The sequence below is a fragment of the Pangasianodon hypophthalmus genome, chromosome 28 (assembly GCF_027358585.1).
Source record: "Pangasianodon hypophthalmus isolate fPanHyp1 chromosome 28, fPanHyp1.pri, whole genome shotgun sequence".
Lineage (NCBI taxonomy): Eukaryota > Metazoa > Chordata > Actinopteri > Siluriformes > Pangasiidae > Pangasianodon > Pangasianodon hypophthalmus.
This window is the reverse complement of record NC_069737.1, coordinates 7,207,336-7,233,418: the sequence shown is the minus strand read 5'-3', so window position 1 is coordinate 7,233,418 and position 26,083 is coordinate 7,207,336. Positions and strand designations below refer to the sequence as shown.

General features: G+C 38.9%; 2 protein-coding genes across 2 annotated transcripts; both read right to left on the bottom strand.

Moving 5' to 3' along the window:
* Positions 1-3,073: 3,073 nt before the first annotated feature.
* lpcat4 (lysophosphatidylcholine acyltransferase 4) lies at positions 3,074-14,788 on the bottom strand. The gene is made up of 13 exons (XM_026943278.3): positions 14,425-14,788; positions 13,149-13,512; positions 12,925-13,037; positions 12,721-12,781; positions 12,562-12,620; positions 11,909-11,943; positions 11,057-11,111; positions 10,865-10,947; positions 10,569-10,694; positions 8,994-9,144; positions 8,779-8,871; positions 5,844-5,979; positions 3,074-3,738 (listed from the first exon to the last, which is right to left on the bottom strand). The coding sequence occupies exons 1-13, from the start codon at positions 14,512-14,514 to the stop codon at positions 3,557-3,559; spliced, it is 1,548 nt and encodes a 515-aa protein (XP_026799079.1). The 5' UTR covers positions 14,515-14,788; the 3' UTR covers positions 3,074-3,556.
* Positions 14,789-17,452: 2,664 nt separating this feature from the next.
* On the bottom strand, positions 17,453-24,830 carry emc4 (ER membrane protein complex subunit 4). The gene is made up of 6 exons (XM_026942872.3): positions 24,671-24,830; positions 22,988-23,093; positions 21,441-21,555; positions 20,840-20,993; positions 18,167-18,327; positions 17,453-18,026 (listed from the first exon to the last, which is right to left on the bottom strand). The coding sequence occupies exons 2-6, from the start codon at positions 23,080-23,082 to the stop codon at positions 17,991-17,993; spliced, it is 561 nt and encodes a 186-aa protein (XP_026798673.1). The 5' UTR covers positions 23,083-23,093; positions 24,671-24,830; the 3' UTR covers positions 17,453-17,990.
* Between the last annotated feature and the right edge of the window lie 1,253 nt (positions 24,831-26,083).

The window sequence follows — 26,083 nt, the reverse complement described above, 5'->3', positions numbered from 1 at the left end:
AAATGAGTAACCCAAAGATTAAAGCATACAATATGCAAGATGAGCCAAGTACCCAGCACTTGGAGAATATGTTAACAGACTCCACAGAAACCCCAACATATCCCACAGGGCTAGAATCATTCATGTCTGACTTTGTAGATTTGGCAATACCATCAGAACTTTTAACTTTGGGACTGGACAGCTCAGATGAGCTTGATCAAATGTTGCTGCTCTCTTTAGGGGAGGTAGAGGTTGAATTCCCCCAACAAGACATCCATAAGAGTAATGAAGCAAACAATCCACCAGAGAACACTTCAGCAAGTAGTGTGGAGAAGGCTACGGCAACAAAAGAAGTGACGAGGACAGATGCAGAGGCGATCAAGGAGATAGATGAGCATGAGGACAAGGTCACGGAAGACAACGCCAATAAAAGTAGAGAGAATGAAACGAAGAACATACAGTCCAAAATGAGTCAACAAGCACATGCAGAAAGTCCTGTGGCAAATGAAAAAGTGGCTGTTGAAATGGTGCAGATGACAGAACCTTCAGAGTACAACACGAGACTAGAGGTGGGAAATCGATCAAGAGGGGGATGTATTACAGTTGCTGACAGTATGTGCACAAGTGAAGGTGAATTAGGCCAGGATCAAAATTTAGAAGCTGGTCACCATAAACACAACAGTTACAGCATAATGAAATGTAAAATCTTGATCAATCAAGATCAATCAAGTGTAGCTGAAAACAAGAATAAAGAGTTGGCCAGAATAAAGAAGAGAAAGACAAGAGAAAGTCTGAACCAAAGCAAATGTGATAGCCCAAAAAATCAAAGTCCTAAAGGAAGAAAGAAAGTTGAGATGGAAAATGAAATGGTGAAAAGATCTGCAGTAGTGCAAACTCAGATTATGGACCAAGCAATAGAAATAGAAAACAGATCCAAGAAAGAGCACAGAAGAGTGACAAGGCAAAGCCTGAAGAAGGATAAAATGGATGTAGGACAAAAAAAGGACAGAGAAAATACAGTGATGAGAAGTTTAAGAAGCTGTAAGGTAGTAAAAGAAGTATCCAGTGAAAATCAAACGAAAAGGGTAAATGCAGAAGAAAAGCAAACTCAAGGTAAATCAAAAGGACTGAGAAAGCTAGAACTAAAGAATGACCAGGAGGATAATTCCAACTTTGTAACTGGCACAAAAAGGACAACAAGGAGCTTTCATTCACCGGTACTGGAAGAAGCAGCAGGAACACAGAATGCAAAAGTGAACACAGAGAAACCAAACACTAGAAAAGATACAGACACAAATCAACACCAAACAAAGAGAGAGAAAGTGATGAAAACTTCAGAGAGTAGCACTAATCCTAAAATACTGACGGGAAGAACAAAAAACCTTGGCACTTCTCCAATGAAGGACTTTGAAGGTGTCCAGATAGATATGGACCAAGAGAACCCAAATGATTTGGTGGGCAAGAAAGAGAAAGACCATAGACATGAGAGCATAGGGAGACAGACAAGTCAAAACCTGAAGAAGGCTGAAACTGAAGTGGCACCAAGAATAAAAGACCAAAGAAATAAGGTGAGAAGCTGCAAGGTAGTAGTGAGAGACGGATTTGGTGAAAATCAAAAAAGGAGGATTAATAAAGAGGAAAGGCAAACACAAAGAAAATCAGAAAAAGTAAGCAAACAAGTACCAAAGAATGATGCTAAAAGTACTACTATATTTGTTATGAATACTAGAAGGACAAGAAGGGGTTTTAATTCACTTATATCTGAAAATGTAGCTGGAACACAGAATGTGAAAAAGAGAGAAAATTCAAATACTGAAATGAATGGAGACACAAAACAACCACAGGTAGAGGGTAAGAAAAAAAACAAAGCGGCAGACATTAAGAGTAGCTCCAATTCTGATATACCGACAGGAATGAGAACAAGAAGAAAATTTGATACTGATACACATCTAATGAGCGAGAAAAGAGCAAGAGAATGTGGTCCAGTGCCTACGGAAGCTGCAAAGAAATGTGCTAAAACACACAAGGAAGGGGAATTGAAATCAAACACACCCAAAAGACATGACTCATCCAAACGTAATGGCCTAGCTGTAGCTTTTGCAGTTAGAACTGACAAGTTAAAGGAAATGAATGAGAAGGAGAGTCAAAGCAAGAAAGAGCCCAAGTATAAGCAATGCAAAGCAAAAAATTGCATTGGAGACAAAAGAACAGATGAAAGACTAACAAGAAGCTACACTGCATCACTGCAGCACCAAGTGGAAAACAACGAGAAAGAGATGAGGGAATCAGATGGTAGAAACAGAACCAAGAATCAAAAGGAGGAGAAAAAAATAAGTGGAGTAAAAAAGGGTGTATGGGGGAAGCAACAGAAAGAGGCAAGGGTTGATTTAAAAGAGAAAGTGACAAAAGAAGAAAAGAACAAAAGATGCAGAATTACAAGGTGCACTGTGGCAGTGACTAGACAGGTAGAGACTGAAGAACAAGAGATGACCACAGGTACTATAACTAGAAGAAAGAAAATGATCGCAGAGCAGGAGCGTATGGAAAGGCGGAGGAAAAATATAACAAACGAAACAAAAACCAGCTTCATATCCCAGGCCCATGGGTGGAGGGAGACTAAGAAACAGCAGCAGCAGAGAGACCGTAGAGCTCACAACAAATGTGATGAGTCATTTGTTCTGGTCACTGCTCGAACTAGACTAGGATTCAAGAACAGGAAGCAATAGAAAAAAAATAATAAAGAAACGCAGGTGAAGTCAAAAAAGGGGTGAGAGGTGACAAGAATGTGAGCAGCAGGAACAGCCATCCAGCAAAACCACAAAAAAAAAAAAAAAAAAGACTCAAAAACTAAAAGCAGTGTGTAAATACCAGCAGGAAAAACTGGTCAGAGGCCAAAGACACACCAACAAACTTAAAATGCAAACACAGACAAGAATTAGACCTCTAGCCTCAACTGTTACTCAAAAGGAGGAAAAGAGAAGGTCAAGAGGGAAGAGAGAAACCAACTCGTGCCATCGCTTGGAGAGAAAACAAGCGTCGGTCAAAGAAGAAGAAACTAAAAGAAAGGTGAAGTGATGAGATAGGACAAGATGACTAAATTGATCAATCTTATGAATTGTTTTATTTACAACCGTAATATATTAAAATGTAAAATAGCTCGATAGTATTCTTGATATGAAGTCCGTAGGCTCACGAAGAGATATAAAATACACACAGGAACACAAAACAAAATCCTTCAGCTAACATTTAAAAACAGTAAAAGTACCAAGGCACTAAGGTTCCGATAGTATAGTGGCTTTTCACAGTGTACTAATGGCTTTGGGTTACAATGAATGCAAAAAAAGAAATAATACAAAAACAAACAAACAAAAAAAACCCCACAAAGAGTCCATGACACAGACCTGTAAACATTAATTGTATACTAAAACGCACACACAATCTTCTCTCATCTTTTGCAAATCCATACAAAAACATACAGCCTTTGTTAAAATCTATTGCTATGTGGAAACTGTGTACACTTCATAAATGTCCCCATTTTCCTGTTAAAATACAGCATATACTTTAAATGAATTCGTCTTCAGTCAGACTTTTTGTTCAGTCCATTTCTGTTATGAATGCTGTCGTTACCGCGACTGGTCTTTCCGTTCGGAATGCCGTTGTGATTTCTGTCTGCCGTGAGCCTTACGTCTTCATGCTCGAAGTATTCTTTGAAGAACTTCTGATATGTTGGGTGAGTCGTTAGCAAGTCATACAATGCACCTAACAGAGAGGGACAATAAAGTCACTGATTAATTAGACATTATACCACAGTGCTGCTGAATTCTCAAATCTGATTGGTCAGAAAGTGCTGCTTAATTTTAAATTTTGCATAATAGCATGACCCAGACAGTAGTGCCAGCTGTAATTCAAATCAGAGGTTTATATTAATACACTCGTTCTAATACGTTGTAGTTTCTATATTAACAGCTCATTCACAGGGTATGGCAGACACATCCATCCATCCATCCATCCATTTTCTCTACCACTTATCCTACATAGGGTTGAGGGGTAGACTGGAGCCTATCCCAGGGAACTTGGGGCACAAGGCAGGGGACACACTGGAAGGTGTGTTAACTTCAACTAATTAACTTTAAGTGGTGCCTCCCCAACATGGCAGCTGCAGCCTGGTGTCAGACCAGCGTGTGTTCAGACCAGCGATCTCCGGTCTTCACAGACATCTTCAGTGAATCACTACAATCCTGTAGCATTGCTGATTGACTTAAAATTTCCACCATCATTCCCATCCCCCAAGAAGGACATTATTACTGGCTTTAATAACTATAGGCCAGTGGCCCTGACCTCAGTGGTGATGAAGTCCTTTGAGCATCTGGTTCTAAACCACTTGAAAATCAACCACAGAACTTCTCCTGGACACTCTACAGTTTGCCTATAAGGCAGTCATTATACTTTACAGCACCTTGACTCCACAAACACACAGGCCAGGATTTTGTTTGTGGACTTCAGCTCCGCCTTTCATCCCCGAAGTGAACCACAACAAGCTCTTCCAGCTTCACATCCAACTGATTTCCTCCTGACCCTCTAAGCATCAGCACAGGTGCACCTCAAGGTTGCGTTCTCTCGCCACTAACGTTTTCACTTAACACAAATGACTGCTCATCCAGTGACCCGTCCATCAAGCTTTTAAAAGTTTGCAGATGACAACATGGTGGGCCTCATATCTAACAATGATGAGTCCATATACAGGAAAGAGGCAGCAAATCTTGTCTCATGGTACGAATGGAACAGGAAAGGAATGGCTGTTCTTTCTGAGACAGCTTAGAAGGTTCAACATCTCAAAGTCAATACTGGTCAGCTTTCACTCAGCCACCATAGCGAGCATCCTCACCACTTCCATCTCCATCTGCCTCTACCCTTTCCAATTCCAGACTACAACGGGTCACTCGCTCTGCTGAGAGGATCATCGGTCATAAGCTTCCCTGCACCAAGAGCCTGTATTCCTCCAGAGCTAAGCAGAGAGCCTAAAAGATCTGTGTGGATAATACCCACCCTGGCAGCCACCCTTCTACCATCTCACAAGTTGTACAAAGCAACTGCTACCTGCACATCACACCACCAATGAAGCTTCTTTCTGGGAGCCATTCAATTATCAAACTATTGAAATCGAACATGGCATCTTACATACACCTGCTGGCTTGCACACCAGTAGCAAGAACCTTAATTACAATTACACTTGTACATCTCAATTCACTATTGCAAATTCCTGTCCATAAAAGAGTCAATTGCACTGTTGTCATCGACACTGCTATTACTTTTAGCATTTTTGCTGTTATTGTTTCTGTTTGTGTTAAATGTTTAGTACTTATGTTATTTATTGTTGAATGTTGCTGTTCTTACATGCATGGCTGCTTGCTGGAAGCTCTCATTAGAGTTTTTTTGTTTTGTTATATGTACAAGACCAAGACCAAGTCAAATTCCTGTATTTAAATCATACTGGCTATTAAAGAGATTCTGATTCCGATTCTTTAATTAAAAAAAAAAAAAAAAAAGGTGAGAGAACGAAATGTCTACATAAGGAACTAATTTGACTTACGGATTACAATCACAGATTGTAATCTTTGACAAATTGCAGTGGTATATAAACCACAAGAGAAATAAACCACTTCAGGACATGTTGTTATAAGAAAATCAACATCAGGGTGTACCACTCCGTTTCAAGTCAGGCCATGGCCAGTCATGCTTTACTCCTTGCATATTGCAGTCAAACATTAAATGATTAAAGGAATAAAAATTTCAATCCATTTTTAAAGGATTTTGCCAGCACTACTGTCTAAGTTTGTTGAAGCGATCACGTTTCTTGTACTCACCCTCAGTTGGTTGTCCTCTCTTGGTCAACTCCGAGTACATCTCTGCAATGTTGTACTGAGCAACTCCCACCAGCGCTGCCATCAGGCCGGAGAAGTCCTCTGCGCTTAGCAAGCCATCACCACTACTGTCGCACAGCTACGCACACACACACGCACACACGTGCACGAGGTTAATATGCATATTCTTTTTCCACATACTCAAGGCACAGATTTCTTTTGAGCACCGTTACATTTGGATTTAATTGAAACAGTGGTGGAGGGAGGTGTACTAGAATAAATAGAGAATTAACAATTTTTAAAAAGACTCTCTAAATACTATTCTATACGAATCACAGTGGAAAGGGCTCGTGGTTCCTATGTTCAAGACTTAGTTACCAGTAGCTTTACATGCATGACAACGCACATGAATACACCAGTATGGTCACACATTCAGGCACCAGTGTGGAGTCATCAAGCATAAATTACACATTACATTCAGCTACAGTATCTCAGCTAAAAGAGTCACTTTTAGATGTGTGCCAGCCTGGGAAAACTTCAGATGATCAGATTTTGACATTTTCTGCTATATAGAGTGCTGAAACCTACAGGCTGAAATATGCTTTACATGTATCTCAATCACATGTAAAGCTAAAAGAATTGCAGTATGGTTACCCCTAGAAGTCAAAAAGGAGAAAATCTATTAAAATTCCACTGAAAGACAAGAAAGTTGCAAACTGATTGCCTAAAAGCAGCTGTATTTAGTTATTTATTTAAGTTGCATTTCATGTAATGTGCAATAAATAAGATATATAAACTTTTTTTCCATCAAAAAATTTAGTTTACAATGGGAAATATGTAATCACTTTGATCATAAGCCCAATCCAACTCAGTCTCTGTCTCATCCTCACGGCATTCAACCTGATCACTGCTCTCTCTTACGCTGGTATTGACGTAATCGCTGAGTAATTCAGCAAGTTCTGTTGGCTAAACTTCCCAAATTGTTATAAAATCACTGAAAACTGTTGTCTGTACACAGGGTGAAAGCACTCTTGTAATGACGGCTTGCTTCACTCACAGTGACAGCTCTTTGGACTTCTCATACAGAGATTTAACAGTAACATTCCAAATGCAACATCTGAAATCAACTCGACCTATTATCTACTTACTTATAAGTCAAATAATGAGGAAATAACACAGATCTGACCATGGAACAGCTGAGCAGCCAACTGGCCAATTACTTTTGATCCCTTAAAAAGGAGCATATAAAAAAAAAAGGCTGTAATTCCAAACCATTCAGCTGATTTGGATGTAAATACCCTCTAATTAAAGCTGAAAGTCTGCATTTTGAAATCATCTTCACTGTTTAATTTCAACTCCAATATACTGGAGTTGATATACAGCTGAAACAACAACACTGGTAGTGTCCTGACTGTATATACCGAGATGCATTGAGAGAGATGTATATAAAGTCCCCTCTGAAAGTATTGGTACAAGGACAATACTTTTGTTTTTGCTATACACTAAAGACATTTGGGTTTGAGATCAAAAGATGAATATAAGACGAATTTCAGCTTTTTCAGCTGAGTTTTGCCTGTGAAGATTGCATTTGTTGTTAAAAAGGATAAACCAACATGAAGACCAGAGAGCTGACTATGGGAGAAAAGCAAGCCGTTCTGAAGCTGAGAAAAGAGGGAAAAGTTTAACCACTGGTGTACTAACAACCAGACATTGAACAGGTCAGCCAAGTAAAACAACAGCAGTTGATAACAAAAAAACAGTGAGAATTGTGAAGAAAAACCCAAAAACAACAGTCAGTGACATCAACAATAACCAGATGGAATTAAGAAATACAGAGATGGGCCACAAAAGTTCTGGAACCAAGATAAACCTCTACTAAAGTGACGGAAAGGCCAAAGTGTGGGGAAAGAAAGGATCTGCTTATGATCCAAAACATACCAGATTAAACAAGCATGGTGGAGGTAGTGTCATGGCTTGGGCTTGCACTTCTGCTCTTGGAACAGTCTCACTAATCTTTATTGCTGATGTAACTTATGATGGTAGCAGCAGAAAGAATTCAGAAGTCTACAGAAACATTCTGTCTGCCAAATTACAGAGAAATGCATCCAATCTATTGGGAGGAAATTCATGCAGCAAGCAATGACCCAAAACACACTGGCAACAAACAAAGAACTTTCATCAAGGAAAAAAGTAGTTTTAGACTGGCCAAGTCAATCACCAGACTTTAACCCTGAGCATGGATTTCACCTCCTGAAGAGGAGACTGAAGGGAGAAACCACGCAAAACACAACAGCTGAAAGAAGCTGCAGTACAAGCCTGGAAAAGCATCACAAGGGATATGCAACCGAATATTAAGTGCTATTCGCTTTAATTTTATCTGTTCCTTTACTTTTGCCACCAAAGGTGCCATACTCTAAGTTGTTTAACACATCTAGATGGAAATATCAGGAAACAAACTCTCTGCTCTACTGTCTCTTTCATCTTTTGTTCTCAGACCCAAATGTCTTCGGTGCATAGCAAAAAAATAAAATAAAATAAAAAAAAATAATAATAATAAAAAAGGCCTTGTTGTCCCAATACTTTCGGAGGATTCTATATACTGACGCAAGAAGGGAGTAAAATTATAGACTCTTGATAGTATGCAAACAATTCAACCAATTGTGAAGTTCTGCAGTAGTCAATTACCCACATTGCGGCCACTCAGCCAAACTAAAGACATACTAAGTTACTTTTGTTTTATGGTTAAGTCAATAACTAAGCCATGGTGATAGCTGTGTTGTGGTTTCTGAAGGTATTATTAGCTGGGATTATCTATGTACAAACTGAGAAAGGTATAGATATTCAAGCGTGGCAGCCACAGGCTCTTTTGTCACTAACACAAAAGGATCCATTACAGCTGTACAGAACATATATTTAAACCCATACCCCACAAACTCACCGTGAACGCAGTGTGAAGGAGAGACTCTGGCGTCCTGAGTCCTGCAGCCGTACACAAGCTCAAACACAGCTGTCTCAGGTCCAATGTGTCACTCTAAAATCACACAGCATTTTATTAGTGCAACTGCATACAAAAGAATACTTATATTTATATACACACACACTATACCAGTTGTGTAGTTGAAGTTTGAATGTATGCAGTACCACACTCATTACCTCGGAGTAGAAGGAACAGATTTGTGCTGCTGTCTGTCTGTCTGCGAGTCCCAACAAGGAAGTCAAGTTATCAACAGTGATTGTGACCTGTCCTGAGTGACAGCTGTCAATCATTGTGTTTATCAAAGTCTCCACTTGAGCATTACTTAAACTGGAGAGAGAGAGAGAGACACACAGAGTAAATGGATGAGTGTGAGAAAGAAATGTAAGAGAAACTTATATACATGCATCTTTCAAATAGTCACACCGGTTTGAATGAGACTGGTTGAAATTTGGCAACAATGGAGATATTTACATACATACTATCGTTCTTTCAGAGCGGAGCAAAATTACAAAGGTATCTGATGCACGGACACTGGGATAATAGTCAAAAAATATATGCTATTTTCCCATTTTGTCTCCAAATGGAGGTTTTCAAGTACAAAATTGATGCGAAATGCAAAACAAAGAAAAATTATATCCCCTACCATACATTTTTTTTAAATCCTGTGTGCAACTGCATTTTTATAAAACACTCCAGTAACTTGTTAGATTTACATTTAAGTTGAAAGAATCTTTAAGTACTAATTTTACAATTGCATTTTAATAAAAATGTGAAATATAGCAGTTTTGATATATCGTAACAATTTCGGCTATGCTGTCCACTATTAACACACACACACACACACACTTCTTGGCTACTTTAAAAGGAACACTTGCTCGTTCACGCAGTTATGCAAACAGCCAATCCTAAAAATCATGCTGATATAGGTCAAGCGCTTTAGTTAATGTTCACTTCAAACATCAGAACGGCGGAAAATATGTGACTCAGTGACTGTGACCTTGGCGTGGTTGTTGGTGCCAGACAATCTGGTTTGAGTGTTTCAGAATCTGCAGATCTCCTGGGATTTTCACAGAGAATGATGCAAAAAAACAAACAAACAAAAAAAAACATTCAGTTAGGTTCCCCTCCTGTCAGCCAAGAACAGATCTGAGAAACTGAGGCTACAGTGGTACAGGCTCAGAGAAAATGGACATCAGAAGACTGGAAAAATGTTGCCTGGTCTTTTTTCTTCAACTATCCAGTTTCTGTGAGTCTGTACACACTGTAGCCTCAGATTCCTGTTCTTGGCTAACAGACGTTAGGAACCTGATGTGGTCTTTTTTGCTACGGTAGCCCACCTGCCTAAAGTTCTGACACACTGTGCTTTCTGGGATGCTTTTCTGATCAGCACAGTTGTAAAGAGTGGTTATTTGTTTGAGTTACCAATCAGTCTGGCCATTCTCCTCTCTGACCCCTCTCATCAAAAAGGAATTTCCACACACAGAACTGCTGCTCACTGTGTAAACTTTAGAGACTGATATGTGTGAAAATCCCAGGAGATCAGAAGTATCTGAAATATTCAACAACCACACCATGGTCAGAATCACTGAGATCAAAATTTTCCCAATTCTAATGATTCATATGAACATTAACTAAAATTCTTGACTTGTATATCGCATGATTTTTATACTGCATTGCACTACTTCCATGATTAGATAACTCCATGAATGTAGGGGTACACAGGTGTACACACACAAAAACACACAGCCTACCCTTGACTTTTGAGCATTTTCAGTGTTTCTCTGGAAGGAGACTCGAGAGGAAGGGAGAGGCCGCCCAACTTTGTAACAGGAAAAAGCCCCTCCATCACAAAGTCTGTAGCGGGAACTCCCAGGACTCTGAAACACACACACACACACAATACACACACAGGCATAATCTAAAAACGTTCAGGCATCAAGTCCCTACTGATGCTACACATCAGACAATCCATTACGTAAATGTGTACTATTTAAACATGGCATATTTATAGACCATCTCGAAATGTTGCGTGCGTCATCTGACTCACTTGGCCATGAGTCTCTGAACATTATCTGCAAATAACTCGGGGTCCTCCTTCTCCTCCTGGGAAGGTGTGTACACAGGTAGGAACTACAGAGAAAGAAAAACAATTAACACTCATTTTATTGCCTTTGGTTGAGTCCAGATGACAGTTTTAGAGAGATTGATTTAGAGAGATGGCAGTCACAGAAGCCCACACCTCCACTGTAACGTTGCTGTAGAACTGAGCCGAGGTGTACCAGAGACAATCGAGCCTGCAACAAAAAGAATGTCTTAGACACATCTTTATCATCAACATACTTTCATAATCATGAATTTACTCTTGATTCAACTGCTAAAGAGTCAGGTTATGGGATATGACAATGACAACAACAACAACAACAACAACATAATCATAATTTATCATTATAACAATATTATGCTTTATACCACAGCACTGCTGAATTCTCAAATCTTGATGACTCTGAAGTTGTTTTGGACAACAGCAGCTCTGACAGGTTTATATTAACACATTCGTTCTAATACGCTATAGTTTCTGTAGCAACAAATTAGAAAGGGACTTGTGCAGCAGGCACGCTACATAAATATGTCTCCTGTGAGAGGATGCATGGTTAGTATATTTGGAAGGAGTCTCCAGTATCAGGGCTTTGTACCAGTCAGAGGTTAAGCTTTCTGACATGGTAAAGTCTTGTTACCAAGAAACCAGTTCTGAAGACAAGCTGTTCTTTTTATTTGTCTTATTATCTTCAAGAGAAAGAACAAAAGAGAGACTGGTGAGAGAAAGTGTGTGTCTCACTGCTGTAATGCAACAGAAACCAGGAACTAACTAACGTCTGCAGATATTACACAACATTAAACATCATTATCAGGAGCTGGTGATAGATATCTGTCCCTAGCATTAGTAACGAGTGATGTGGAGCAATCATATAAAATCATATATCGTATAAAGTCCTTGATTGCTGTACTTGCTGCAAATGATTGCTGGGGCCACAAAAAATCTTGCTAGTATGTAAAAAATAAAATATATAATATAAAATATGAAGTTGCTTACCATGATGCGCCTTTCCAAGTCCAGCGCACAGTGTCCTGCAAAAGAGACGATTTAGAAATTAAACTTAAATTTGAAATTAATTAACATTTAATTATATACATATATGTGTTTTGAAGAAAAAAAAAAACCAAAAAAAAAAAAAAAACAAAGCTTTTAACATGCAACCAGATGGAAGTAACAAATATACTTTGATTTAAAAAAGAAAACGCATGTGGATTTAAAAATGTGGATTTTTTTAAAAGTCCTTAAGAAAAGTCTAAGATGGATGATTTGGTAATTATTTATTATTTAATTTTGCACAGTTTAAAACCATTTTAGCAAGTTTTTTGTTGTTAATCCCTTGCTTATTGATTTGTGTGTATATTTTTGTTACCTCATTTTTTGTCATTCTACTGCTGATAACATGCCACTATTAAAAAGAACAACTTGCAGAAATGATCATTTTCTTATCAACTTTATCAACGAATCTCACTTTAGGTTGCAAAATGTGATTGCAAAATCATATTTTCAGCATCACTGACCACTATTCGTGTTTCTGTATGGTCTTTTCAGTCACTGCATGTCCAGCTTGGAAATCAACATGAAAAGATGGCACGCATTCAACTGCCTAATTATATCTGCCGTGTTGTAGTAGTGTTGTATTTCTTGCTTACTATTTTATTAGGGTAGTGAAGCAACACTGGCTGAACTGGAACGCCTGCCAAGAAAGCACCTGCGAGACAGACAGACAGACAGCAAGAATAAAGTAAGAATCCAGAGTTGCAGTTATGCTCAATATCATTTTCCATTCCTATTTCATCACCAGCACTTACCAGGCTTGAATTTGATGAGGACTCGACCATTTGTGGTGGTTCCTTCAGGGAACATTAGCATCTGCAGAGACATAGAGAGACAGTGTGTGAACAGGTGGTCATATTCACACACTTGCTCTTAAATGTGAAGCAGCTTGGCAAGTCATTCTAGAGTGTCTGCTGCCAGTCAAGGGCTCTCAAATGACCTTTGACCTCACATCCTACCTGAGGCCAGTAACCATTTGAAGTGAGTCTTTCTTTGATTTGAGACACGCACTTCCTCCTCGACTCAGGATCCTTCCGACTAACCAATACGGACTGGTTATACTCCAAAAGTGCTGAGAAAGAAAGAACGAAAGAAGGAAAGTGAGAAGAAACACACATGCTTCTCCATCCTACATCATCATCATCATCATCTAAAGTCTCCCAGTGTTTGATGCATCGCTCACCTCCGATGACTGGCAGTTTGGCGTTCTCAGAGCGCGACACCACTGTTGGCAGTCCCGCAAGGCTGAGTACCAGCATATCCAGAAAGCCACTGTGGGGTGCCACGGCCAACACCGGTGCCTCTTTCTGTGTAGCCTGCCGACCTTTCACCTTTATCCAGAGGAAGCCCATGGAGAAGAACACGGATCGACTCAGGAACATCATGATGGGATGAAAAATCCATTGTCTCCAGCCTTGGACCGGTTTTGCTCTCTCCTCCTGCGACAGACCGGCTAGTCGGAGCCGAGCGATGGGCCACATGAGCAGGAAGAACAGGATGGTAAGAGTGATGCGAATGGGGAATAGGACACAGCCCAGTATGGTACTCTGTGAGGAAAAAGTTTAGATTATACATGAAAAAAAACTTGATTCTTTGCAGATTTGTTCACATCAGAGATTCTGCAGTTTTTGGACGACTGGCTTGTTTAGACGCTCAGACACAGTAGGGTTTCTAAAACACTCCAGCCATGAAGGAGACTAAATTTGACACCTTTAGACTGTGCAATGCTGTGGAATTTTTCTCATATTTCATATGCGTTGTGGAAAATAAAATCAGCATATTTGCATAGATTTCATGCCTTAAGTCATGCTTAGAAAGCTCAACTCATAGACTGAGTGTTTACCAGCTTTAATGCTCTCACAAACTTTTTAAAAACAGACGTGTTGTTTGGGACACAGCCATAATTAATATCAGAGCATTTATTGGCTCAAAGGCGAGAGATGCTCTCCAAACTGTCCTATGGTATTAATTATAACAAAACGACCTCATATATAATATATGTTTTATTTCCTACATGGTATGATACGCTTTGAGGTACTATTTTTCACGGAAATGAGTAGTTTCCTATGTAGCATGAAGACTACAGGACAATCTTGACGAGCTATGCGCTGCATTAACGCACACTTTCTGCAGCTTCTGCGATATTTTCGGTTCTACGCGTACCATAGATTCATTTCTACAAAACACATGACCAACATGAGCCTTTTCCATCGCAAACCTTTCATCATCAGGGTTTTGAAAGAATGTTTGTTAGTGAAATATCTGCAATTACACATATCGGTAAAGACTTAGGAAAAACATAGTACTTGAAGATCCTGCGCAAATCGAGCGCAATATTGGTGCACAAACTGCCCTGAAGCAAAGACCATGCGCGAGTTGACCTCTAATTAAAGAAAACCAACTCCGCACATCACACCAAAGGCTTGTAGAATTTCATTTAAAAAACTATGATATCATACCCGAATTTTCTGAGCCGTGGTCAGTTTGACCTCGTGGATAAACGGGTGAGTGTGTCTGTAGGTCGGGGAGGGTTCTCCACATCTCTCCATGGCCACTCAATCAGGGTAGAAAAATAAGTCGCAGGAAAAGCTAATAAAAGTCTTTGGACGTTCAGTTTATCAGCAGAAAATGTCGCCCTGGTGTGTTTCTCTGTGGAGCAAAAGAGTCTTCTTACAGAGGAATTAGCCAAAGTTTTGTTTTGACGCAACACTCCAAGAAAAAGAAGGGAAAAAAAAAAAAAAAAAAAAAAAACCTCGGTCCAGAAATAGAATCAGAAAGGAGCTTGTTATTGTTATTGTTATTGTTTTTGTTTTCAGGGCGCGAGGAAGACGTTTTGTGTCTCAGGAGTGCTGTTTACTCTCCTTCGTCCACATGGCTGAAGAAGTGAAGTGAAGTGAAGAGAAGTGAAGGAGAGGAAGAAAGGTTTTTTTTCCTTTCTTAAAGCCCGCCGTGTTACCTGAAGCCACCCCCACTGTATTCAATAAACTACCACTAGCTAACACTAGCACTAGCCTTAACACTAACACGAGCACTAGCATCCCATCATGTCGCCTCCTCTTCCAGTCCAACTGGTTTGAGTAACAGAAACGAGCGCGCGCATAATGGCGCACTGGAGTAGTAGCGGTTTCACTCTACAGCTCTACAGAGACAAGCTGAAACAGTTTCCCTCAGCAGCTTCCTTCACTGCTGAGGACTGTCTCTTCAGCTGTTCACTGTTACACTGTAGTTCAGAGCAACATTTCCCTACTGTATCCCGTACAAGAAAGGTCATTCACTTTCTTACTTCCTGTCTTCACATCTTGTTTTTTTTTCTACTTAAAAAAACAGGACATTCTTTAAAAGTTTGTCATCTCATTTCCATTTACAACCTCACAATGGACACTCCAGAACAGACAGATCCACATATCCACACCGAGAAGTCTACTAATTATATATATATATATATATATATATATATATATATATATATATATATATATATATATATATATATTAGATATAGATATATATATATTATAGATATAGATATATACAGATAGATAGAGAGATAGATAGATAGCACACTGAGGAGGAGATAGAGACGTACCAATAGACGTACCACACTGAGGAGGAGATAGAGAGAAATAGATAGATAGACAGACAGACAGACAGACATATCCACATTGAGAAGCAGACAAACATAGATAGATAGATAGATAGACATATCCACACTGCAAAGCAGACAAACAGATAGATAGACATATCCACATGGAGAAGCAGATAGATAGGTAGATAGATAGACATATCCACATTTAGAAGCAGACAAACAGATAGATAGATAGATAGATAGGCGTGTCCACATTAAAAAGCAGACATATAGATAGATAGATAGATTTTATTGATCCCTCGAGGGAAATTAAGTTACAGCAGCGTAAAGAATAACAATAAAATTAAAAGCAGAATTGCAGATCTACAAAATACACATTGAATATTAAATAAAGTTATGTACATCAAAAAGAGCAATAGTAATAAATAAAAGAAAAAGGAGCAATAAAAGAGAGACGAGCTGAATGGGGCTGTAGCGTGTCATGAAGGGGGTGAGACGGATTGTCCATGATGGAGAGCAGCTTGTTCAGTGACCTCCTGCTCCTCACTGACGTCTCACAAACGTCTCTGGGTTTTGTCGAAGAGTTTCAAAGTTTTCAAGAGTTGATCATTTTTTTTGAAAGAAAAATTTGGATGGTCTTTAATTTGTATGTTTATTTCTTTTATATATGTGTAATGAAGATTTAATAGTCATACGTGTCACATGTGAAACTGAGTTTCACAAGTTCTCCCTGGGTTTCCTGTGGGTTCTCTTGTTTCCTTCCACCTCTCAAACATATGTCAGTAGATAAATTGGCAGTAATTGCCCTGGGTGTGAATAAGTTTCACCTCACCTCATCTTACTCCACCTTTGTGCCTACTTGGAATGCGCATGTAACAAATAAACCTTTGAGTCATTGAATAAGTGTGTGAACGTGTGTGTGCATGGTGACTCTTGTATTTGACTAGTTTGTAAGTGTGTGTTACAGTTTCACTATGCGTCTCTCTACAAGCTTACTTTTTTTGGCTACGACCCACCAGCCAGCTCTCTTGTGTCATATGACAGATATTAACCAGGGGTGATGAAGCCATAACCCATACTTCCGTGAGACATGTAAAAAGGTCAAAAAGACCTCAAAGCTTTATACCGTGGTGGCTCAGCAGGTAGATTTGTGGGTTTAGTGAACGGGAGTGTTCAAATACCAGGGCTGCTACATTTGGACCCTCATTTGCAAGTTAATTTGGATAGAAGTATCTGTGTAGCTGATTTATAACAGAATTATCTTTCAGCCTCTGGCATCCCAACCACGTCAGTGACATTTGGATAAATATCATTTTACCATGGAATAATTATTGCAGGTCTGATTGATTAGGGCCAGCACACAAGAAAGAAAAAAACACACTAATGGCCTGAGTGAATTAATCAGTCTCCGGAACTGGCTGATCCACAAGAAGAAAATGAGATTTATTTGAACATGAGAACATCCTCTCCACTCTCCACTGCATTATTACATTTTGTCCATGCATTATAGCTGGCCAAAAAAAAGCAAAGCTGCTCAGCTTTTACTAAAGGATTTGTAACCCTGCCATTTTGGAAGCACACACACTGTTTTATTGTTGCAGTAATCCGAAATGACTGCATAATTTTATGCATTGACCTCTCTAGGCAAAGAGAGCATATCTCATCCTTTTATGCAAATTGTCTAGTCATAACTACGTGTGCTGTATGGACAGATGAAATCATACGATCTAGTCTGATACAGTCCGTCCTGAATTACCAGGTTGTAAAAACCGTTGCCACGCAATGTAAAGACGCTGTGCAACAGGTAGTACAGGTCAACAAGCCTGTGAGGGGTGTGTTTCGTCTGTTTCCAAATGGCTGTTAAACCCATAAATGAAACATATGCAGGGAATGTCGTCATGTGACATTTCAGAACAATATATATATTTTTTATTTGACCTTTAAAATAAACAGGATTCTTCAGGACTACACACAGTACTTACAGTCATGTGGGATGTATCACAATTGCTAATTTGTTTAATAAGGAGTATTAGAATTCATTCTAACAAGTAATTAACTCAAACACTTTGCTAAAGTGTCACAGTGTCGGAGACATAGCTCCAACAGGATCTAACTAAAGATTCATGAGAATGACGCAGCTTCTCAGGTACGGGAGTGGACACGAGACACATTTACTGCTTTCATTCACAATAGTCAGTAACTGTTTTCCCCCTCGAACAGGTTTTTATCTGACACAGAGACAATACGCTAACGTTTTTAAGTCAAAAGAACTCTGAAATACATTTATTAAATCTCATTTTGTAAAGACATTGTTATATGTAGCAGAAGCATGAAACAAAGACAAAGGAGATCTAACTCATAACATACATAAATTAATGAAATTGTGTTAAACAGGGAAAAGGTTTGTGTGTGTAAATGTGTACAAGAGGTTTTGAAGGCTCACAGGACCAATCCTCCACCCATTATCTCCAACCTCTGTGGAAGAAAAAACAGAAAACAGTGTTTTTTTTCCAGGGGTAATAACATTAAACGTATTACTACAGATCCACTGTATTTTATACATACTATGTCCATATTTATTTATTTATTTTTTTGGCTTACAGTTTGCATCATACCTGTGGAGGTTCAATAAAGGCGAGCCAATCAGAGGAATGCGTCGGGAGGAGACCCATTGACTGACACTTGTAGATGGCCAGCGCTGAGCCGAGCAAGTTGCCGATCAGGTAGACCAAACCCTGGAGCCACTGCTGACTTGAACTCTCCAGCAGTTTAAAGGCTGAAACATGGAAGGATAATAAAGTGAATATTTATAGTACATGTCCATTTGCATTGGCGCACTACATCCTATTCAGATCATTCAGATGTAGCTCTGAAAAGAACAGGATGAACAGTATAAGGATGTAGCTGTTCTCTCCAGTTCTCTCAAAAAAGATGAATATTTCATCTGTAGTTCTGAATGAATTTATATATGTAAAAGTGATTTATTTTTACTTTCACCAAGTGTGAAGACACCCCAAGTTTCCATTAAATTATCAGAAGGAAGTACAAGATAATTGGAGGAGCAACATTAAAAGCAACACCTAAACAGGATCTGAAGATTATTATTATTATTATTATTATTATTCAGGGATGCTGCACATCAAGACAGCAAAAATACTTGACTACACGATACTTGAAGACATCTTTAAAATACAATATGCATCCCAATAGAGACCTTGGACTTATAAGGCTCTATCTTTATTTATTTTATTTTTTTTCTTTATTGTTATAAATGTTTTTTACATGCCACTAACAGTATGAAACAGGTAGGATTCGATGCCCATGGTGTTGACTGGGATGCCTCCACCACCACCAAGTCTAGTCTTTCTTGCGAGTAATTAGTATTCCTCAGTATATTTATACCCTTGAAATATACTCCAAACAGGAAATAAGCTATTGAAGAAAAACTATTTCAGCCTTGCTGTGCCCATGACCCTGTTTGGTTGGCCCCAATCTAATTAGTTCATCTGATATTTACACTGATAATTCCATAGAAAACCTACAAATATTCAACCACTCATTCTTGAGATATTGTGCACAATCACACAGCCACTCACGCACCCATTCACACACTACGGACAATTTAGAGACGCCAATCAGCCTACAACGCATGTCTTTGGACTGGGGGATGAAACTGGAATGCCCGGAGGAAACCGCTGAAGCACAGGGAGAACATGCAAACTCCACGCACACAGGGCGGAGGCGGAAAGCAAACCCCCGACTCTGGAGGTGCGAGGCAAAGGTGCTAACCACTACGCCCCTCTCTCTTTTTCTCTATCTATCTATCTGTCTATCTCTATGTATAATTATACACACACACACACACACACTATACTATATATATAAGGTGGTTAGCACCTTTGCCTCGCACCTCCAGGGTTGGGGGTTCGACTTCCGCCTCTGCCGTGTCTGTCTGTCTGTGTGTGTGTGTGTGTGTGTGTGTGTGTGTGTGTGTGTGTGTGTGTGTGTGCGTGCGTATAGAGAGAGAGAGAGAGAGAATTTAATTTTAAAACAATTTATGATGTTTTTCAGCCAATCCTCCAATCAAAGTACAAATTCTACTAAATTCTATTCACTTTTTTTTATATCCACAAAAAAAAACCCCACTTGAAATCTGTATAAAAAAAAAACATTGGCCTTCAAATGAAATAGAATATTCCCTGCTAAACAACACCTCTGTGATTTAATACAATGTCTGACACTCCTCATACTTGTGTGGGTGCCTTTGTTTTAGGTGATGAAATAAATCTTTCTAACACTTTGTGGTCACAGGACTTTTTGGACACTTTGAAAATTACTGTTGTTTGTTTGGAGTCTGAGCTTCTGTATCCAAAAATGCTTCCACACTACTGATGTAGCTTCCCTTTTAGGAACTAATCCATCCTCATTGTTGGCTTGTACTGCTCTCCGAGTTACTGGTCACATTTGTTTATTGTTACACGCCATGAACACAATTCACTTGTGCTTGCTTACGTCATCATACGCCAAAATCTTATGGAATTTAACAATATACCGCTATTACATCACCCACCTCTAATGCCTCTGCCACCTAGTGGCGGAGTCCTAAAAATTTAAGTCGGAATGTACCTGGTCTGAGGGTTGATGTTTTAAGATACTGAGCCATGAAGTAACAGAATTGTCACTTAGAACCTCATAATTTCAATCTGTACTTTTGATAACGAAGCATCAAGGAAACAGTGTAACAATGTTATAAAAAGCTATAAGCTGAGAGCTGTCTTAATTTAAAATGTATAAAAAATGAATATATTTAATGAGGAAGAGACAGGGCGATGAAAAGTTCACTTAGTACCATGAGTAACAGTTATATAGAAACAGTATCGAAACCTTATGATATCCGCAATATTCGGAAAAAGTGTATTACAAAGTTAATTCCATGATACTGGGATCACAATATATGAAAACATATTAATGGCTTTAGTGAGAAGTTACTGCAATTATATTTATTTGAAGCTACACTGAGAACAGAATAAAAATGAGGAGATTTGCTGTCCTGATTTACTGCCTGCTTGTAGTTTTAAGCGCAAACGGCTAGAGGGCAGCAGAATTTCTTAAACAGAACACATCTCAGGTTAATTTATTTACTGCATGCCAAAGTATGTATACACACGAATAGTAAAAGTTATGTTTGTGGCAGAAAACACTCTGGCTTCTTTGGATGCTAATATAGTTCACTAATGTGTTTAGGAGTGGAATGAAGTGCAATGAAAACAAACTGAAGCTTTACTCACTGGCAGACATGGACATGAGCGCCTGAATGGGCCTCCACGCCATCATACACACCATCATGATGGGGAAGATAGAAATAGTGTTGCCAGACATGTACATGATGAACAGATTCATGGGGATTTGCTTCAGAGGACCAAGGGCTACATCCCAGCATCTCTACACACACACACACACACAAATACACAAACACACACAGAAGGCATAAAGTTCATGATTTAAAGCAAAAGAAATTTTAAAGACAATCAATACTGCAAAAAAATGTACCTGATAAACAGTTCAATTATAAAAAGTATCAGGGCTCTCAGAGCTACTTTTCAAATGCTATATGAATTTTCATATTTCTAAGCCATATTTTTTAGCCATAATATGTGTCACAGAGACGTCTGTGCTCTCTAAGCATGATTAAAATTCCTGAATTTCACCCGGCTGAAGTCAGCTAAACAATAGCATCATTTTAAAATGTATACATTCATTTAACCAGGTTAGTATGGGCTTTAATGTTGTTATAGTGTACATGTACCATATAGCATGCAGATATTACTCTCACAAACATACTGCATTGATAACTTTCATTAGTTCACTCCACACTTCGTGCAGTTTTACCTTCTCCACCAGGTTGCGGTCTGCTTCCTGAACGCTGGTGTCGGGGACTGGTTTATCCGAGTAACCCACAGGATACATCACTTCTCCATCCTTAAGCTGCCTGTCTCCTCGTGTCCTGCGCAGAGGAAGAGACGAGAGACATATTTCTGTAAGGCAATCCTTGTTTTCCGGTAAACTTATTTCACGCTAAAGAAATGCGAAACACAGTTCATGTTATCCTAAACTGGAGTCTACATAAACAACATACTGAGTAGCAGTATGAGGGATGATTCTTCTGGCCTGAAATGCTGGACTGGCATCAGATCAGATTTAACACTGTCTGATCTGATACACTGATGTATTTAATCCCATGAGCACATGAATGAAAGAAACAAATGACCTTAAAGCTTGCTCCAATTACGTTGCTTTTTCACAAAATCTAGCTACAAAAGCTTGGCCTAGCAAAGAGTGGACCATTAATGAGAAGAAAACTCCACTTCAACCCGGAATTTCTACTCAGGAACTCTCAGTGGTCTCCTCAACTCCGAGTTCAGCAAGTGACATCAAATCTGCATGGTTGTGAACTCCATCAGCAGTAAACAAAGCAGCACTTCTTACCTATAAATGAGTTCTACTGCATATTCAAGTACTTGCTTTAGAGCAATCAACATACAGACACATAAGCTAGTAAAATCTATAACACTGACTATACAGATCGCTGTTTAGAGGAGGAAAACATACATCACTCATCACACTGCAAAAGTCAAACTTATCTAGTATTTCCTATTATACGATTACAACAGACCAAATATAAGATTATTACAACCTACTTCTATACATTTGTACTAATTCCAAGCTTGAAACAATCTTGTTCTATTAGCAGATAGAAGAAGCACAATAATCTGCCAATAGAACAAGAAAATGTAAAGTGTGAAATGAGTAAAAATGTCTAGAAATAGGTATAATAATAATATATTTGGTTAACTGCAATCTTATAACAGGAAATACTAGATAACTGACTATATTCAAGATATTTTCACTTGCTAAGACGTCATTTTTTGCAGTGCACAGTTAGCTAGTTAGTTTGTTTCTAGCAAAAGATGAACATGGAGGCGTTCCTGTTTTTCCCCCTCACTTTGTAGCTCTAATGAGCATGAGCACAGGATCGAACCAGAGACCCTGGAGCTGTGAGAAGGCAAAACTACCCACTGCACCACCTTATCACTACTGTGTCATACAAAGAACTTTTAATCAGTGGTTTTCCTTTTAGAAAATGATCCAAGCAGAAATCTTTACGAGAACTGGAACCATTAAATGCTTATTCTAAGAGTGAGTAATTGTACGTAAAATTGTAAAATAAAAGTACAGAAACCATGGAGGTGCAACATTTTGCACTCAAATGAAACTGCAAAACTGCAGATGAAGTAAAATTGCATGGACGTAGGAACACTTCTTGAATTTCTGAGCCCTGTGATCAATCGCCCTTCAACTGTGAAGTCCTTAGAGCAGTCAGTTCCACTATTCTTCTGATTCCACACACGTGATGAATAAAGTTTAAGATTTCTTACCTGGTGTTGGCCAGACTCAGCTCCAGAGCCCATTTCATCCTCTTTGCTCCTGTAGCTTTAGATAAAGCTCCTCCCTGTCCGCCCGGTGACGACATGGCTCCGATTACTAATAAACAACAAAACAAATAAACATTCAATATTTTCACTATCTACCTAGGAAAGCTCCCAAGGTTCACCCTTGATGTCCGAGTGCTCAGTAAGATTGCACGCGTAACGGTAATGTTCCCACAGCACACACGGGAATCTTCTTTTACTCAAACTCCACCAGGAATGTCTTGCATATCAATATTTATTATCTTCAAAGTTCTGGGTTAAAAAAAAAATCTTTCTTGAACACGTCGGTATGTTTTCACTTTGGTTATCAGTTTCCCACATTACCCACAATGCCGTTTAACTAATACTTCAGTTTCACCACACTCACACACACTCGTGCATGTGCTGTTGATCACACACTCGCTTAGGTTCGGTGTCCACTAGATGGCACATCAGAGCTGAAACATCTCTGTCCATCTGGTTTCCAAGTCCAGATGTAATGTTCAGTGATTTCATGCACACTGATGACGAAAACTTCCTGCAGTGTGTGTGATTGCTGTCGTTGGGCTGCGTCTCAAATCGAAATCTCTGACCTTACACTTAAACGTATTTACTAACCTAGAAAATCCAGAAGAGTGATACAGAAACAGACCTTCAGGACGTTTTTAAAATTCAAACACTTACTGTAATAAGAAAATCGTTAGTGCTAGTACTCAGAATAGTGCGTAAGTACGCAATTTGAGACACAACATTATTTTGTTTATTCAGTTGGGGACACTGTCTGATGGAGCTACACTGCCTCAGGTCAAGTGGAGGTCACACTGGACTTTTCAGTTCTAATGACTTCTGTTCATGTGAATGCTGGAGACCGGAAACGCAAGCTCAGTGCGTCAACTCTGACCTGCGAATTCGTATCACGTCAAGACGTGTGACCAACAGAAGAACGACACGTCTTCAGAAAATCCAAGATGGAGGAAGCACTGATTATAGCGGCGTCGCACCATCCCCATTTATACAACACAGCTTTAAAAGAATTCGCAGCATTCAAAGCATTCGCATGCGTATGAACAGAAGTCAGTGGAGCTGAAAAGTCTGGTGTGACCTCCCCTTAAATCAGCCATCATCCTGTCCCCCCTGTGACGTCAGTGAGCGCACAACCACTAACTTCTCACAGAAATAACCAACATACAGCAGCCTCCAACAAATCAGCACAAAGCTCTCTAAACACAACAGAAATATTTCAGTAGAAAAATATTTAATGTGTTTCCGGGTGGAATTTTCCTTTAACTCTACAAAGCCAGTAAATGTGGAGTTAGCTACTCATTAGCTGCTAGCTAACCCTACAGCTAGCAATACTGCTAATCTGTCCAGATAGACATTTCTGTAAAATATTAGCTCGGTTTTAATCTTAAGCGTTTTATCGAGGACATTTATCAGCACTGCGGGTACCACTGCACAGAATATGTGAACATTATATTATATTACAGTATATTATATTATATTACAGTATATTATATTATATTACAGTATATTATATTACAGTATACAGGACACTGCTCATTACGGTAATGCGCAGTTCGTGACTGTGCTTAACAGCTAGCTAATGTTAGCGTTAATGTTTACGAAGATAAAGAGACATGAAAACCATACCTTAAAATAACTCTAGTATCTGTTTATACAGGTTTATAATTCTTCTCTGCAGAAATCTTAAGTGTTTTATTTGTATTTAGGGACTATAACTGCAGCTTCGATGCTCTGCGCTTAGCAAGCCTGTCATGAAGGTTGCCAGATCTACACCAAAAACCCCAATGGTCCATAAAAATTATATTTTCACGAAGCAGTTGTAAAAACATTTATTTTCTTAAAGAGTTATATTACCAGCTCCCTAATTAACTCGTAGTTCTGCATTTTTCTTTATCAAAAAATATATGTAATACACTAATCCCTTGAGAATAACAAATAATATTAAAAGCGGGATGTATATTACGTATAAAAAGTTACATGTTTAAATATAATTAAATATTTAATATAAATATAAAGTGAATATAAGTACTTAATACAGTTTATGAAAAACTCTCAAATCCAATCCTGCACACACACAAAAAAAAAAAAAAAGAAAGAAAAAAGAAAAAAGAGGCATAGGAAGGTAAAACCACAAATCTGGCAACCCGTCAGGGCTTCAGTGACGCGCCAGCTCCGAAGAGTATGACCTGTATGTAGTTATCGCCCCCTACTGCACTGGAGACAAACAGCACTAGTAGTACTCACAGTAAGACTTGAGAGCAGTGCTCACCAACCCTGCTCCTGGACATCTACCTTCCTGAAGACTTTTAGCTCCATCTGGTCATTGCCTTAAGAAGTTCTTGATCAGCTAAAACAGGTGTGTTAGATTTTGGTTGGAGATGAAACCTGCGGGAAGGTGGATCTCAGGGAAGATCTACCTGCTTTAGAGTGAGAAAAACTCAGTGAACAGTAACAAGCATATCAACTACTCTTATCACACACAATCATGTCACCTAATGTCCACATTATACTAGCTGATCCTGTTAACCACTCCCTGAGAATGAGGAAAAAGTATGACAGAAACATATACACAATGACAATGACAGGGGTTCTCACGTGTTGGGCTGGTGACCCCATTTCACCGTGGCAATTAGAGGAAATTACAGGCCAATTATTTTTTAAAAACACAGTGCACTACTGTAAATATCAAAGTCAGGAGATATAGTCGAAAGCTCTACTGTGATTTGATGCACTTAACTTTGCATTGCAAATGCCAGAAAATGGTACCAGTTTAATCAGGTATTTAAGTGAAGTAAAGTACACATATCTGTAATTGTTATAAAATAATAATCATAAATCAAGTTTAGATGCATAAAACTACATGATAATGATTGGTAAAAATCCCCCGCGTCCCATCCGCATCTCAACTGACCCCAAGGTTGAGAACCTATGCATTATGCTCATGCATTAGCTCATCAGGCAAACCTACCTTGTGGGTGTAAAATTACTGACTGTATTCAATTTTCTTTGTAAAAGTAGTGAATAATGCTTCATTCTTAA

What these genes read in the sequence shown, in the direction of transcription:
- lpcat4 (XM_026943278.3), bottom strand. Translation starts at nt 14,514, where the DNA reads ATGGAGAGATGTGGAGAACCCTCCCCGACCTACAGACACACTCACCCG. An exon ending in ACAGCAACGTTACAGTGGAG is followed by an intron (nt 10,948 to 11,056) that starts GTGTGGGCTTCT and finishes CTTTCTCTGTAG; the next exon opens with TTCCTACCTGTGTACACACC. An exon ending in TCTGTTCCTTCTACTCCGAG is followed by an intron (nt 8,872 to 8,993) that starts GTAATGAGTGTG and finishes GTGTGATTTTAG; the next exon opens with AGTGACACATTGGACCTGAG.
- emc4 (XM_026942872.3), bottom strand. Translation starts at nt 23,082, where the DNA reads ATGTCGTCACCGGGCGGACAGGGAGGAGCTTTATCTAAAGCTACAGGA. An exon ending in ACCGCAACCTGGTGGAGAAG is followed by an intron (nt 20,994 to 21,440) that starts GTAAAACTGCAC and finishes GTGTGTGTGTAG; the next exon opens with AGATGCTGGGATGTAGCCCT. An exon ending in GCTCATGTCCATGTCTGCCA is followed by an intron (nt 18,328 to 20,839) that starts GTGAGTAAAGCT and finishes TCCATGTTTCAG; the next exon opens with CCTTTAAACTGCTGGAGAGT.